Source organism: Physeter macrocephalus, chromosome 1, assembly GCF_002837175.3.
Source record: "Physeter macrocephalus isolate SW-GA chromosome 1, ASM283717v5, whole genome shotgun sequence".
NCBI classification, from domain to species: Eukaryota; Metazoa; Chordata; class Mammalia; order Artiodactyla; family Physeteridae; genus Physeter; species Physeter macrocephalus.
In genome coordinates this window covers 54,801,577-54,816,327 of record NC_041214.2, presented here as the reverse complement: position 1 = coordinate 54,816,327, position 14,751 = coordinate 54,801,577, and the positions used below count along the sequence as shown (strand labels likewise).

The window sequence follows — 14,751 nt, the reverse complement described above, 5'->3', positions numbered from 1 at the left end:
GGGCCTCTCACTGTTGTGGCCTCTCCCGTTGCGGAGCACAGGCTCCGGACGCGCAGGCTCAGCGGCCATGGCTCACGGGCCCAGCCGCTCCGTGGCATGTGGGATCCTCCTGGACCGGGGCACGAACCCGTCTCCCCTGCACTGGCAGGCGGGCTCTCAACCACTGTGCCACCAGGGAAGCCCAGTGTTTCTCTTCTTAATTCAAATCATTAACGTCCATGATTAGAAAAGTTTTTGAATTTCCACAGGTTTATCAACAACCCAGTGTCAACCAATATGTGTGCACTGGCACCTGCATACATTTTTATGTCCCAGGCACAGTGTTAAGTGCTTTCTATACATTACCTTAATATTCATTACAACCATCTCTCCCCACTTTACAGATGAGAAAATAGGCTTAGAGAAGTTAAGCAACTTGCTCACGGTCACATAACTAGTAAATCTAGAGTCCAGCGAGTCACCCAGGCAGTCTCACTCTAAACCACTGTTATTCTTCATGAAGTCTTAACAATCATACTCTACCACAAGAACACAAACAAAATCTTCATTTAGGAAGCTATTTTTGTCCCTGTTTTGATATTAGCTGGCACTGGGTACTTAGTTATAATGTTAGCCTCTATGGTTCTCATTTTATGATGAGCATACAAAAATCTGTTTCTTTTTCTAAATACTGGAAACAATTTACCAGCTGTTTTAAAGAAGTGTTTTTGAATTTTTAAAGTTAGTGAAGCCAGACCAGAAAGGAGGCACACTTGGCACTGAAGGAACTGGCTGAATGAAATGGAAAGAACCGGTGTCTGAGTTGCTTTTGTTGACCATTTCAGGTTTTATCCATGAAACATTTCTGCATGCCCACAAATAACTGTTGAGTCATTAAAGATTCCCGGCCCAGATTCTACTGTATTTTTAATAATAATTCCTTTAAACAGCAAATAACAATAGCTACTTATTCACTTGTGAAAAAAGAAAGTGATGCCATATGATGCTATGCGGTTAAGCCATAGCTCTAACGATAAGATATTCCACAGGGTTAAGAGCATGTTGAGAAGTTTAATGGTTGAGAGTCCCAGCTCTGGAGTCAGACAGGCTGAATCTGCCCCCTGGATCTTCCACATATCAGCCATGTGACTTTGGACACACCACTCAGCCTCTCTGGGCTGCACCTTCCTCCTCTGTGAAATGGAACTAATAATCCTTAGTTGCTCCTTTTATGAATTTTAAATGAGATAATACACATAAAATGCCTAGCACAGTACTTGGCATACGGAAGCATTCAACGAATTACAGTTATTATTGTGATAATCATCATGATAGCAAATGAAAACTGTCACCCCCAAAGCAACTGCCAAGCTTATATCTAAAGTTGTGCACATGCTTACATTTTATTCTTTGGAAGAAAGACTAAAATGTGAATTGCTACCAAATTTTAAAACAGAGCTTGCTAGAAATAATGATATGTAACTTATCAAGATGAATTGCCAGAACTCAAACATAGCACTATAAATTTCAGGAATTAACTTTTGAAATTATTAATTATAGACCGATGACAGATGTTTATTGAAATAAAATTGTGTCCACAAAAAGCTTAGGTGCACTCCAGAGCAGGATGAGGAACCTCTGGAAACTCTATCAGTCCTCAGGATACTGCTGAAAATGCGTGAAGAAAAGGCAGAACCTGTGGAAGACTCGGCAGGTGTCAGAGAGCTCCCGCAAACACCAAAAGAAACAGGGACAAATAAATAGAGATAATGTCCACAGAAGGCTTAGAAGCACGCCAAAGCATAAACTAGACCCAGCAAACACGCTCAGCTTCCTCACGGGAGTGCTGAGGACACCTAAAATACAACAAGAATTAATGAAAAACCCGGCAGCTCTCAGAGAGCGCCTGTAAACACCAAAAGAACCAGAGGAACAAATACATGAAGATAAATGCCCACGGAAAGCTTAGGAACACTTGAAAGCAGAATCAGTAGAAAATCTAACATGCATCAGGAGGCTGCTGACAACATCTAAAGTAAAACCAGAACCCCTGGAAGACCTGGCAGGTATCAGAGAGTTCCTGCAAACACCAGAAGAATCAGAGGAATAAATAAATGGTGGTGATGTTCACAAAATGCTTAGGAACACTCCAAAGCACAAACCAGAACCAGTAGAACATCTAAGAATATTCAGGAGACCACTGGGAACAACTGAGGGAAAATGCAGATTCCGTGGAAGAAGATCTATCTGACAGGCATCAAGAGTTTATACAAACACCAAAGGCGCAATACAACCAGAGAGTGAAAGCAACAGGAACTCCCTATCCCCCGGTGGAAATGTAGAAAAGGTGAAAACATCACAGGTTTAAAAAAAAAAAAAAAAGATTGTTTAGGATGCTTAAAGAAAGGGCAGAACCAGTGGAAGACCCAACAGGAACCTATGGCCCTATGAAAACTTCACAGCAAATTGTGGACCCAGAAGATAAGACAATAAGAAATTCGGGACAGTTCCCAGGAAGAAACGTGAATCAGCTGAACTCCTGACAACAATCAAGAAATTTCTGAGAACTTCTGTGGAAAAGACTGAACCCATGGAAATACCAACAGGCACCAACAGACAAAACTCCTAAAGAAAAGGGAAACCAAGTAGAAGACTTGACAGGTCTTCTACAATTTGCAAAACTGTAATACAGTGCGACTCTTCTCACTAACCTCAGGACAACTCCAAAGCAGATACGTGAATGGACAGGTTCCATTCACATTCTACAGGCATGAAGAATGGACAGGTTCCATTCACATTCTACAGGCATGTTCCATTCTACAGGCATGAAGAAACCTAAGAAAACTCCTAAGGCACATGCGGTAGAAAATCTGGCAGACATTACAATACTTAGGGCAACTCCAAATTTTAAAATCTTGTTCGCAGGAAACCCTTAGGAAGGAGTCAGATATATCAGGGGAATTACAAGGAAAACCAAAACATATGTAGGTTTTTAGATGTGAAAAATACTACTCAAGAAAACCGAGTAATAGAAAAAATATTAGAACATACAGAGTGTACATGTTTTTCAATCAAAAGAAAATGTAGAAGGCCATACAAAACTTTTTCTTAAAACACCAAAAGAGGGACTTCCCTGGTGGTCCAGTGGGTAAGACTCTGTGCTCCCAATACAAGGGGCCCGGGTTCGATCCCTGGTCAGGGAACTAGATCCCTCATGCATGCCACAACTAAGAGTCTGCATGCTGCAACTAAGACCTGGTGCAGCCAAAATAAATAGATAGATAATATATTTTTAAAAAATAATAAAACATCAAAAGAAAACCTGGAGCCAACAGTTATCAGTACTTGATTGAAAACATCAAGAAAAAAGAAAAATGCAGTTGAAGACTTCTTGGAATGCAAACACTTATGGCAGAATCCAAGCAGAAGACATGCTGTTTGGAAGTGGACTATAGTGGATTTGAAGAAATGTTTGATTCAGTGAACAAAAATAAGTCTGGACCAGGAGACCTCAGTCAAGAAAACTCCTCTTGTAAGCCTGTGAACATGAACCTAAAAGTAATGCCTCTGAAACGGAAGACATGTAGCCAAAGAACATTCAAGATAGTTAGTCAAAGAACAAGATCTATCCTAAGAAACAAAAAAGATATAAAAAAACTAAACATTTGCCTAGTCAAAAGAGAATATGCAAAGAGAGATAAAAGTAAAAAAATATGAGCTTAATTTCAAGAAATGCTGAGTCAGGGAATGTCCCTATACCCCAGACACAGATCTAGAACTGATACAGAACTCAAGTCTCAGTTGCTTACATTAACAGAAAAGATTCAGATAAAGAAAGATGAAAAGAATACTGTGAAGAGTTTCCAAGAGAAAAACTCGGAAGATGGAGCTATGAAACAAAAGACAGAGACTGTAACATCAGAGGAAGAAGTAAAACTGGTGTAAATCTACAGGAATCTGATAGCTTGGCCAGTTCAACAAGGGTTATGCACATGGTGACAAACCAGTGAAGAGTTTGCAAGAGAAAAGTGAAATCTAGAATGAAGAGAAGATACTTTTAAGACCCAGGAAAATAATAAAAAATTAATTTTGATATGGTAAAATCTTTGGTCAATACAGAAGAGAAAATTCACACAAACCAAAATAAAACAGGAGCAAATGTGCAAGATTCTAATCCTTTGTCTGATGAAACAAATGTAGCCAACAAAGAGGCAGCAATAAGACAAAGAGGTAAATAAAGATTTATTGTGTTTGAAATCTGGAAAAATTAAAGTCTTTGCTAAAAAGATGCAAAGATTTGATCTCTGCCCCAGTGTGACAGAGAAAATTCTGTAGATAAGAACAAAGAGATATGTTTACAGTCATTTTTAGTGGATAAAAAGGAAAAATTACCTCATTCAAAACTGGAAAACTACAGAAGTCACATGCGAATAGAACACAAAATAAACACTTTGGAAAATACTGTTTTACCAAAAGAAGAAACTGTGCAAAAAGCCAAGGCATAACCAGAGTGATTTTTTTTTTTTTGCGGTACGCGGGCCTCTCACCGTTGTGGCCTCTCCCGTTGCGGAGCACAGGCTCCGGACGCGCAGGCTCAGCGGCCATGGCTCACGGGCTCAGCCGCTCCGCGGCACGTGGGATCCTCCCGGACCGGGGCACGAACCCGCGTCCCCTGCATCGGCAGGCGAACTCTCAACCACTGTGCCACCAGGGAAGCCCTCAGAGTGATATTAAATCGCAGCAAAGATTAACCTGGAGTTCTAAAAGATGAGTTTGGGAGAAAACATCTCTGAAAATCCAAAGCAGGATAAGAACAACACACAAAGAAAGAAAATAAGAACTAGAAGATATCAAGACAATGAAGGTGCTTAGCTAGGAGGGTTAAAAAGTGATAAACTTTAGTTTAATGGCAAGCCTAAATATCCTCCATAGAATAATTTTTGCCATAAAATTAAAAGTGAATTCTGTAGGTAAAAGAGAATAAATAAATAAAATTAGGTTCTATATGTATTTAAGTATAATCAAAGTATTGGTTTTATTTGACATTTAATTATTTTACAGGCAAAATTTTAAAAACATAATGAAGACGTCCTTTCTATCCCTATGGAAGAAAGGATGTCTTAATTTCGTGCAATTAGCTGGATACTTGATTTAATCTTTGGTTGACAAAATACTTTCCCTTAGCCTACCACTTATTAGCCTTTTCACCAATGGATGAAAGGAGAATGAAAAAATAAATTGTAAACCAGTGAGGTCAGACATAAACTTGTCAAATATTCTATTACTGATTGGTTGTCTGTAACTTACACTTTTGGAGAGATGGTTAATGCTGGGTTGTTCAAAATAAAACAACTCATTGTTTCTCTCAGTGTGGAAATCCAAATTAATTATGATTCACGAAATTTTTACAAGTCAATACTTTTTTTTTTTAAACACTTCATTGGTATTTTATTTTCATTCCCTTAAAACGAAAAAAACTCAAAATACAAAGACTTTTGACTACTGGTAGGAAGATACTAATGATAAAAAGAAGGATTTAGATTTTTTTTTTTTTTTTTTTTTTTTGTGGTATGCGGGCCTTCCTCTGCTGTGGCCTCTCCCGTTGCGGAGCACAGGCTCCGGACGCGCAGGCTCAGCGGCCATGGCTCACGGGCCCAGCCGCTCCGCGGCATGTGGGATCCTCCCAGACCGGGGCGCGAACCCGGTTCCCCTGCATGGGCAGGCGGACGCGCAACCACTGCGCCACCAGGGAAGCCCAAAAAGAAGGATTTAAAAGGGGTCAGATTCATGACTATCAATTGAATCCAATTTAATTCAGTATCAATATCTGTTTCTCAAATGCTCATCCCTGTAGAATACAGTATAAATCTCAACACCACATCATGTTTATAACATATCAGTTTCAGCTCTGGATTGTTTCCTTTATTAATTCCACTTGAGAGAAACTATATACAAAAAGTACAACATTAAGATACTTATCATATTGCCTTTTAAACTGTTGAGGCCATTTCCTTAATGTTCCCTTTGGCCTTCACAATTGAATCTTGTTTTCCTTATATAGTACACCTCATGCCCTTTGGCATAATTGCCAATGCCATTTTCCATGGCTGAAGCACACCCATATTTGCAGAATGTGGCAATTAATGGCCTCTTAAAACTATCATTATATCTCAAGAAGACATTTTCCTCTTGGTTATGATACTGAACAACACCATTACAAATTGCTTTTAAGCAACTGGTGATTATATATATATATATATATACACACACACGATTTAGAAAATCAATCATGTTTTCTCTCATTCCAGATGGATTCTTACCATATCTAGGGCCATTACTTCCCTACTCATGAGAAGTCAATGAAAATAAAAATGTTTGAAATGTTTTAGTACGTGAATTAGTTTGATAACTGAAAACCAGGAGCAAAAGTTCGTTAGTACTGGAGAACCTGGCATTTCCAGGTGGCTTTGTTTAAGATATGGTATGTAGCAGCCTTGCAAAAGGTATGTCACAGACTATATATCTATCTAGATATGTCTGTATCCATATAGCTATATCTGCATTCTATACTATATATACAATATTAAAAATAAGTAAAATCAGCATCTCATCATGGTTTATCTTCAGGTGAAAGAATAAAACCATTTTCTACATTTCTATTTTCTACTAGTTCTATGTAATAAATAACTTCCAGGTGAAATCTATAAAACTGACCACCAAGATATTGCCATTTGTGCTTTAAAAATGTTTCTATCCAGGTATTCTAGTGTTGTGAACACATGGGTTCTGTGTGTATTAATATGGTATGTTACATATGTGTGTGTATTACCATGAGATATGTTAATTTATCACTAATAAAAATAGCTTTTCAGGATTCTGCCCCCCCCCGACAAAATTATGCCTGAACAGAATCATGCTTGGTAAATCAATGAATTACAAGAAAAAAACCAAAGTAAACTCATTTTTTATTGAACTGGGGGATGTGAATAAAAGCTTTTGTGATGCGTAGGAAAAAAACAAGTGTAAAACTTGTTGTAACTTTAAAATTTAGTAGAATCTCATTGCATGATTGGTGTCACATTATAGACATTCTGAATTTTAGGGAGAGAAGTGTTCCACAGCTGGTACAAGGAAAACATCTTGGTTCATATTTTAAGTGTATTTTCACAAGATTTTGTTGTACACTTCTAGATGTTGGTAGTAACAACATAGAGGATATACTCTATATACTGGTACTTGGATATTCACGTTGATGTTTCAGATATGGGTGAGTTTTTAAAAGTGTCTAAAACAGTGTACCCTCAAAGAATAAATCATTTAAAGGAATAAGGCACCTTTCCAGTTTGTCTGAACGGTGGGTGGTACTGACAGCCACAAGTAATTAAAATGTAGTGTTTGAGTAACATTAATATTTGTGATTATTCAATATAATGTGATTTCATTAAATCCTGTACCATTCTCAAAAAAGTTGATATAGTCTCAACTGCTGATGCTTTCGCCAATTCACAGCTTAAAATTGCTTTTAAATGATAAAGACACACATTTCATATTTTAATACATTACCATATAGTCACACATCTAATACAATTTGCAAAGAGAAAGATTTTAATGTTTTCTGTTTTAATACACTTCAAATGATTCTCTTTAATGACAGGGTCATTAGCTTTTAGAAGTTTAGAGTAAACCATTCTCTTCTCTTACAATTCAGACATCTTAAGATTTCTGAGAACTGTCAGACTTTTTCAATCAGCTTTAAAAGTTTAAAGTAATCAAATCATTTTCTTCTAAAACAATTCAGATATTTTAAGATTTCTCAGGATTGTCAGAACTTTTCAATCATAAGAACAACTTGTCTAGATACACGTGTGAGGTCCACTGTGTAATTTTTCTCAATGTAATACTCATCCTTCCCCAAGAGAAACCTTTTGTATTTGTTTTCTTTCTTTTTCTTTCTTGATAATCACAAACTGGAATAATTATATGATATACAATGTGTTTACTGTACATAGACGATATGCATAAGTACATTATACATAATGCATTTTTTTTTTTTTTTTTTGTGGTACGCGGGCCTCTCACTGTTGTGGCCTCTCCCGTTGCGGAGCACAGGCTCCGGACGCACAGGCTCAGCGGCCATGGCTCACGGGCCCAGCCGCTCCGCGGCATGTGGGATCTTCCCGGACCAGGGCACGAACCCGTGTCCCCTGCATCGGCAGGCGGATTCTCAACCACTGCGCCACCAGGGAAGCCCCATAATGCATTTTAATATATTACTTTATATTACCATTTGCTTAAAGGACATTTCACAGAATGGTATAACTGATACAACGACACGTTTTTTTCTTAAGATAGGTTGAATCCTTCTGTAGTACCTTACTGCACAATTATGGCTTTAAACAAAAGTTACAAGTCACAACAAATTATGCTTTGTATCATGTGAAGTGTATTCCAAATGGAAAATGGAGGGAAAAGTGCATGACATCATGCTTCGTGGTATGGCATACATGTATCAATGCTTTTTACATATAACTATGACCTTGACTACATACATAACGTATGGTTATTATAAAAAGTTATATATTATGCCACAGTACTAAAAATAAAATATATTCTTCTCAAATAGTGAAAATAAGGTATACTTCATGTTTTTAATCACATATGTTTCCTCGTTTGACCATGCCTCTTCTTTTTCCCATTGTAAATGAAATAATGTCCAACATTTTATTAAACAGTAATGATAGAGTGTAGACAATTTCTGGGCCATTAAGGCCTAAAAAAGGTGCTAAGATGATTATCTCGTCATTAACTGTGGAGATACCCTCCAGATGCATTTATTTAATACATGGTAAAAATATAAAAATAAAGGACAAATAAATATAAATATCTTCTCAGTTATTGAAAAATCAAAAGTTCAACTGTACCTTATTACGAGTATGGTCCTGGATACGCGTAATTGCTGCATAAGTACGGCAACTAACCGGATATCACGGCTCTCCCCCCACCAATCTGTGAACTGTGACTATGCTTGGCCAGGAAGACACGGAAGGGTTTTCTTGGGTTCTCCGCAAGGGAGGGATTCGACCATACCTAGGTGCTGCTCTCCCAGACCCGCGCGCATCAGCCTCCAGTCCTGGCTCACCTCCTCGCCCTCCGCCCATCCTGGGAGACCTTGACCTGTCCAGGCGAGAGGGAAAGGAGTGGAACTGCGACCCTCTCGCTTCATTCTTAAAGGTTACTGCCCTTCTCCCGAAGCTCATATGTTCTCTGATTCGGGAAGCAGGCACTTACAAGTGAACTCAAGCCGAGGCAAGGCTTAGGGCGGGGACGTCCTCCAAAGTTTTGCTCTGGGGTCGTCGGCTGCTGTCGCCCCCGCCGCGCGTGCCTAACGTTTCCTTGAACCGAATGAAACGTAGGGAAACTTAACATCCCGGGGGAGGCGGGGGTGGGGTTGGCCCCAACCCAGTCTCCGGGCGACAGGCGGGGTCTGAGACAACTGGCGGCGGCCGCCTTGGCCACCCCGGCCTTGCGTCCCACCCGTAGCCCCCGGCCCGGTTCTGTCCGCGTGGTCCTCGCGAGGCCCCGGGCGCTCAGATGAGCGGGAAGCGGCCCTCGCCGCCGCCGTCGGACTGCCCGGCGCCGCCTCCTCGCGGGCGGCCGAGCACAGACACGGGCAACACGACCTCCCCGGGACTGAGCTGCTGCAGCCGCATGGACTCCTCGTAGGTTGGCAGGTACTTGACCTCCTCGTAGCTGGGCAGCTGCAGGAAGACCGGCGAGACTACGCGCAGCTCGTGCTCCGAGGCGCAGGAAGGGGCCGAGCGCCCGCCGCCTGCCCGGCCCCGGCCACCGCCTCCACTGTCCAGCAGCGAGTCCTGAGAGCCGGCGGCCGCCTCGTCCCGCAGCAGCGCGGGCGAGTCGTCGTCGTCCTGGTCGTCGGGCGGTCCCGCGGCCCCCGGCTGCCCGGCGCTCCCCGGTGGCCCCGGCCGCGCCTGCCCGCGCGGGTACCTGCGTGGGCTGGGGCAGATGATGCGCTGCAAGAAGTAGCCGATGGCGAAGAGCACCAGCAGGATGAGCAGCCCGGAGAGCTTGCGGACGAACCAACCCACGTTGTCGAGAAAGGCGTGCAGCGGCAGCTTGCAGCAGCGCACCGCGGTGGCGTTGGCCGCGTCGCAGCAGCGCTCCCGCTCGCCGCACGCCAGCTCCGCGCAGCCCCCGCCGCCCCGCGAGGGCGCCACCAGCGCCAGCGCCAGCAGTAGCAGCAGCGGCAGCAGCGGTGGCGGCGCCGGCGCCACCGACAGGCCGTCGGCCGTGACCCCGGGTCCCCACATGGCCCGCGCGTACCGTTGCTAAGGTCCGGGGGCGCGGGGGGATCCGTCTGTCCGCGTGTCCGTCAGTCCCTCCCCGGGCGCTCCGCTCGGGTCCCGCGCGCCGCCTCCCTTGCCTCTGCTACCTGCGGCCGGAGCAGTCCTCACTTGGCCACGCTTGGGCGGAAGGAGGAGCCCGAGGCGCGCCGAGGCTGCGGGAGGCGGCCGCTTCCCGCGCCTGAACAGCCTCCTGAGCTTCTGACCTTAACCCCGCGCGCCCAGCCGCCCAGGCCGGGCGCAGGGCGTCCGGAACCGCCCAAGATGGCAGGGGCAGGCTGCGTGGGGCTTCCGTGGGCATCTTGGCCCCGGCCGGCCGCGCTCTTCCAAGCCCCACTTGGCACCCTCCGGGGCTGGAAGGGTTAACGCTCTGCGCTCAGCCTGGGAGCCCCCTGATCTTGATTAAGTCAGCCGTCTCGCTCTTCCCCGCCACTCGGGCGGGGGCTCTTGCTCCAGTAGGTGTTTCAGTTTTAAGTGATTGGATTTCCCCAGGAATGTTATTTAAATTGACTTGCGACTGGGATTCGCTTACCATCCTTCTTGTGATCTTTCTGATTAAAAATGGATGATGGCCATTAATGGCTAGCGCAGCCCCGCAGCAGTCCCAGAGCTTGGGGGGTGGGGGGGTTGGAGGCCGCCGGGTGGTTCTGCTTTCAGGCAGATCCAGGGGGCTGGAAATCCGGTACCCACAGGAGACCTCCAGAACAGATAGAGAATTCTCCGGAGAGGCTAAGGTCACAACACCACGGAAGTATTCCCAGAGGGGCAGGGTGGACTCCGCCAAAGTGACCCGAGTTGACGGAGAGAAGGCGTGCTTATTTCCCCAGGAGCTCATCCGACAGGCCCCCACTGAGCTCAAGGGACAGAGGAGGGATTTGGGTTTGGGGTAGAAGGAGGCCTCTTCTCCAGCGTAAGTAACACATCTCTGAAGTGTCAAAGGGGAGTGTAAGTGGTTGGCAACGTTCCTGAGCATTGATCTGCGTCTAAAGGGTCTTTTTCAAGGTTACTCTTGTTTGCAAAGTTTGCCTTAAAGGGGGTCTCTGCTCCCATTTAGCACATGGAGGCAAGTAGTCACCGCTCCGTGGTTAAGCTCCTTGGCATACACGGGAGGGATGGCAGTTATGCAGTCGCTGACACAGGCGCATCTGCTAGGTGGTGGCCTTAGAGCACCAGGAACCTGTGCTTTTATTAAGGCAGACTGAAACAGTCATCTTTGTAGGATTAGGATTTATTAATTCCCTCACCCCTTAAACACTTGGTCCCCTTAAACACTTGACCAAATGGGAAATTCCATAGTCATTGAGAGAAAAAAGTAAAAGCAAAGGAAAGATATAGAGACACACAAGGCTCAATGGTAGGTCAGGTTAAAGGCAAAGATTTCTCTCAGAGGAAGTCACACTGTATCTCCCTAATAGCCTTATGGAACAAGGTTAGGGTCACTGGTTTGATTTAGACAGGTCATTGCCCCGCCTGAATGAAAACATTTGAAATATTTCTGCTGCTGGGAGCACCTGACTTTGCCTCACACTCCAAAATAATCCTTTCTCCTCCTGGAGAATCTCCGAAGTGTCACTCAGACAAAACTACTTCACGTGAAGCTTAGTTGAGCACAGGTACTTCTTTCTAAAGCTCTCCTAAAGCCACAATATTTCTCTGTGCCATCATCTGTTTCTCTATAGGGAGGCCTAAAACCTATTTTGTAAAGACTGACTGACAAGGGGTTTCAAACTGTAGTAAGATAACAGGGTGGAAATGATTCATTTTAAAACAATGAAAATTGTATTATTCTTTCATTCACCCATTCTTTTGCCAAATTTGCATTGAACATTTTCTATAGTCAAGGAACTCTGCTAGGTGCTCAGCATTATGGAGAAATAAATGATTCCTCCCGAGCATGGAATAAACCCACGTCTGCAGTCGTAGCCACTGCTAAATGGAATACAGTAAAGGAGAGATTCCACAGAGGGAAAGAAATGGCAGTTTCCTCTGTGATCATGACTTGTTCTTACTTTCCCAAAGGAGGAATAAAATTAATGGGTTTCAAACAGTCTCAAAGATGAAAGCAGTTCACAGATTGAGATGGACTTTGAGTATGAAATTGAAAAAAATGTGAAGACCTCTTTGGGTTTTTATTATCTGATCTTTTAGGATTTCTGCTAGTCATAGTAGGAGCAATGGCGAAAGTAAAGGGGAAGTTGTACAGTTGATGATGCATAAGTGAAAGTGTCCTGCTTATTGTTATTCTGAAATTACTTAACAAACAGCATTTAATTTGTTTAATTTCTGTTTGCCTTAAAGAGAGTGAGAATTTGTTTGCAGACCATTAGGACACAGTAGAAAAACAGTATAGATCTTATATAAAATAAAACATTGGCAGAGTTATTTATATGAAAACAAAGAAAAGGATGAGGTCTGCAAAATGAGTATGGAATGGATTTTTATTTGATTTTTTTTCTTTCCAAATTGATAGTCCCAAAGCGTCATCCATTAAAGACCCTCTACAGAAGCCGGCCCCTCTTTATTTCTTCTCTGATCTCTCAGTCTCACTTAATTCATTTTTATTTGCAATATAATTTATTGTGTACAACATTTTGAAGGAAAGAAAAGAAACTCTATAGCTTTAAAAGCCGCAGAAAAGACATGATATTCACTAGTCAGTGTCCTTGTTCTTTATATTTGTTTAACACAAAAATAAATGTGTTAGCTCTCAGGAAGTCATAAATTCAAGCCACTTAGTGAGGAAGATGGTATTTAATTATATGTTCCATAGAAAAATTGAAAGATATAGGAAGATCACAATGTAAAAATTAAAAAGAAACCTTATTTTGTTGAAAATTGCCACTAAATTGTGTGTAAAGAAATGTGTGCAAGAGTAAAAATCAGATGGAAGGGGGATGGGGACTGACTTTTATCCAAAAAGCATGGTCTCTTGGAGTACAGCTTGATAAAAATTAAGAACAATTAACTGCTTTATCTTGCTGGGGTGCTTGAAGAATATTTTTTGAAAAGTGTATCTTCCTTGTTATTTACATTCATGTGAATGAATGCCTAATCAGTTATACTTTTCAACATTTTAGAACAGAAGAAAGTAAACAGAACACAGCCAAACTGGCTGCTGTGTCACCTGTGCTTCTGGAAGCTGTCCTGATAGCTTGAGAAAGAGTGGGTGGCCCCATCATGCAACTTTCTGTTCTGTCACATGGTGCCTGGTCCAGAAGGGAGTTTCTCTCTGATGTCTGCTGACTGGGAGTTCGTGCCTTTAAACCTGGGAAGCAATAGCTCTGCCCTGTTCTCGTCCCTCCTTCTTAAGGTCTAAACGTGGGCAGTTAGGACCTTGTAAACCATCCAGTCTCTAAGAACCCCCTTTTCGGTGTGCAGCATTTTTCCTGCCTACTAACTTGCATGCTCATTTTACGATCTCCCTCCATTTGCAGTATGGTCTCCCTGAGCAACAGTGAATTGAGGGTTTTATGATAAATAGTGTATATTTGCATAAATGGGCCTACCTAGAAATGATTTGTGATCTGAAATATTCTGCTTTGAAGTTCTCTTCAAATCGTATTTCTTTCATCACTCATTTAATAAATATTTATTGAGGGCCCACTCTGAACTGGGCATTCTGCTCTGTTCTGGTGACACTATGAAATCAAAGGGTTCCCTGTTTTCAGGGAGCTTGCTGGGGGAGGGGAGAGAGAAAAACAGACTGCTAATCAGTCAAATTAATGAATCACTAATTCCAGGTGAAGATCAATGATTATAAAGGAGAAATGCAGGGGCTCTGAGTTTTTACGCTGGATGGGGTCTGGACTGGGGTGGGGGTGTCAGCCAGAAAGGTCTCCCTAAGAAAGAGCTCCTTAGGAAAGGACAAGGCTAAGAGAAACGATGTGCTCCAGGCAGAGGAAACTTCATGGGGGCCAGTTCCCCAGCTGGGAGGACCCTTCACACGTCATCTCTTATGCATGGGACAAAGCCTGTGTAATTTCTACCTCCACAGTTGAGACCCTCTCATAGGTTGGCTTTAAGAAGAGTCAAAGCCAAAATCCGGTTCCCTGCAGGGTCTGTAACCGGTTGTGTGAATACAGTTACCTCTGCAGTCCTGCTCAATCTTTCCCTGGAGACCAGGAAAGTTCCAGCACTCTTTCCTGTTTTCTCCACCTCCACTTGCCAGACTTGGAGTGCAGTCTGGCTTTCCTTTCAACTCTATGGGTCGGCAGCTTGCTGACAGAAGGCTTTCTTCAAGCCAAATGCTTGAAGTAGGAGAAAAGTCAAAGTGAGATGGTTTGTACCTTTTGTTCAATTTAGGCACAAAAGGAAACAGAAATTTCTCCCATGCTTGAAGTTAGAAACAAAAGATTGAGTATAGTCAGGCTCTTAGGAAAATAATAACATCTATGTTTGTATTTGGCCTTTC

The 14,751-nt window shown here is 42.8% G+C and overlaps 1 protein-coding gene across 1 annotated transcript; it reads right to left on the bottom strand.

Moving 5' to 3' along the window:
- Positions 1-9,566: 9,566 nt before the first annotated feature.
- Positions 9,567-10,307, bottom strand: C1H3orf80 (chromosome 1 C3orf80 homolog). Its single transcript, XM_024124194.1, has one exon. It carries the CDS (start codon positions 10,305-10,307, stop codon positions 9,567-9,569), a length of 741 nt encoding a protein of 246 aa, XP_023979962.1.
- Between the last annotated feature and the right edge of the window lie 4,444 nt (positions 10,308-14,751).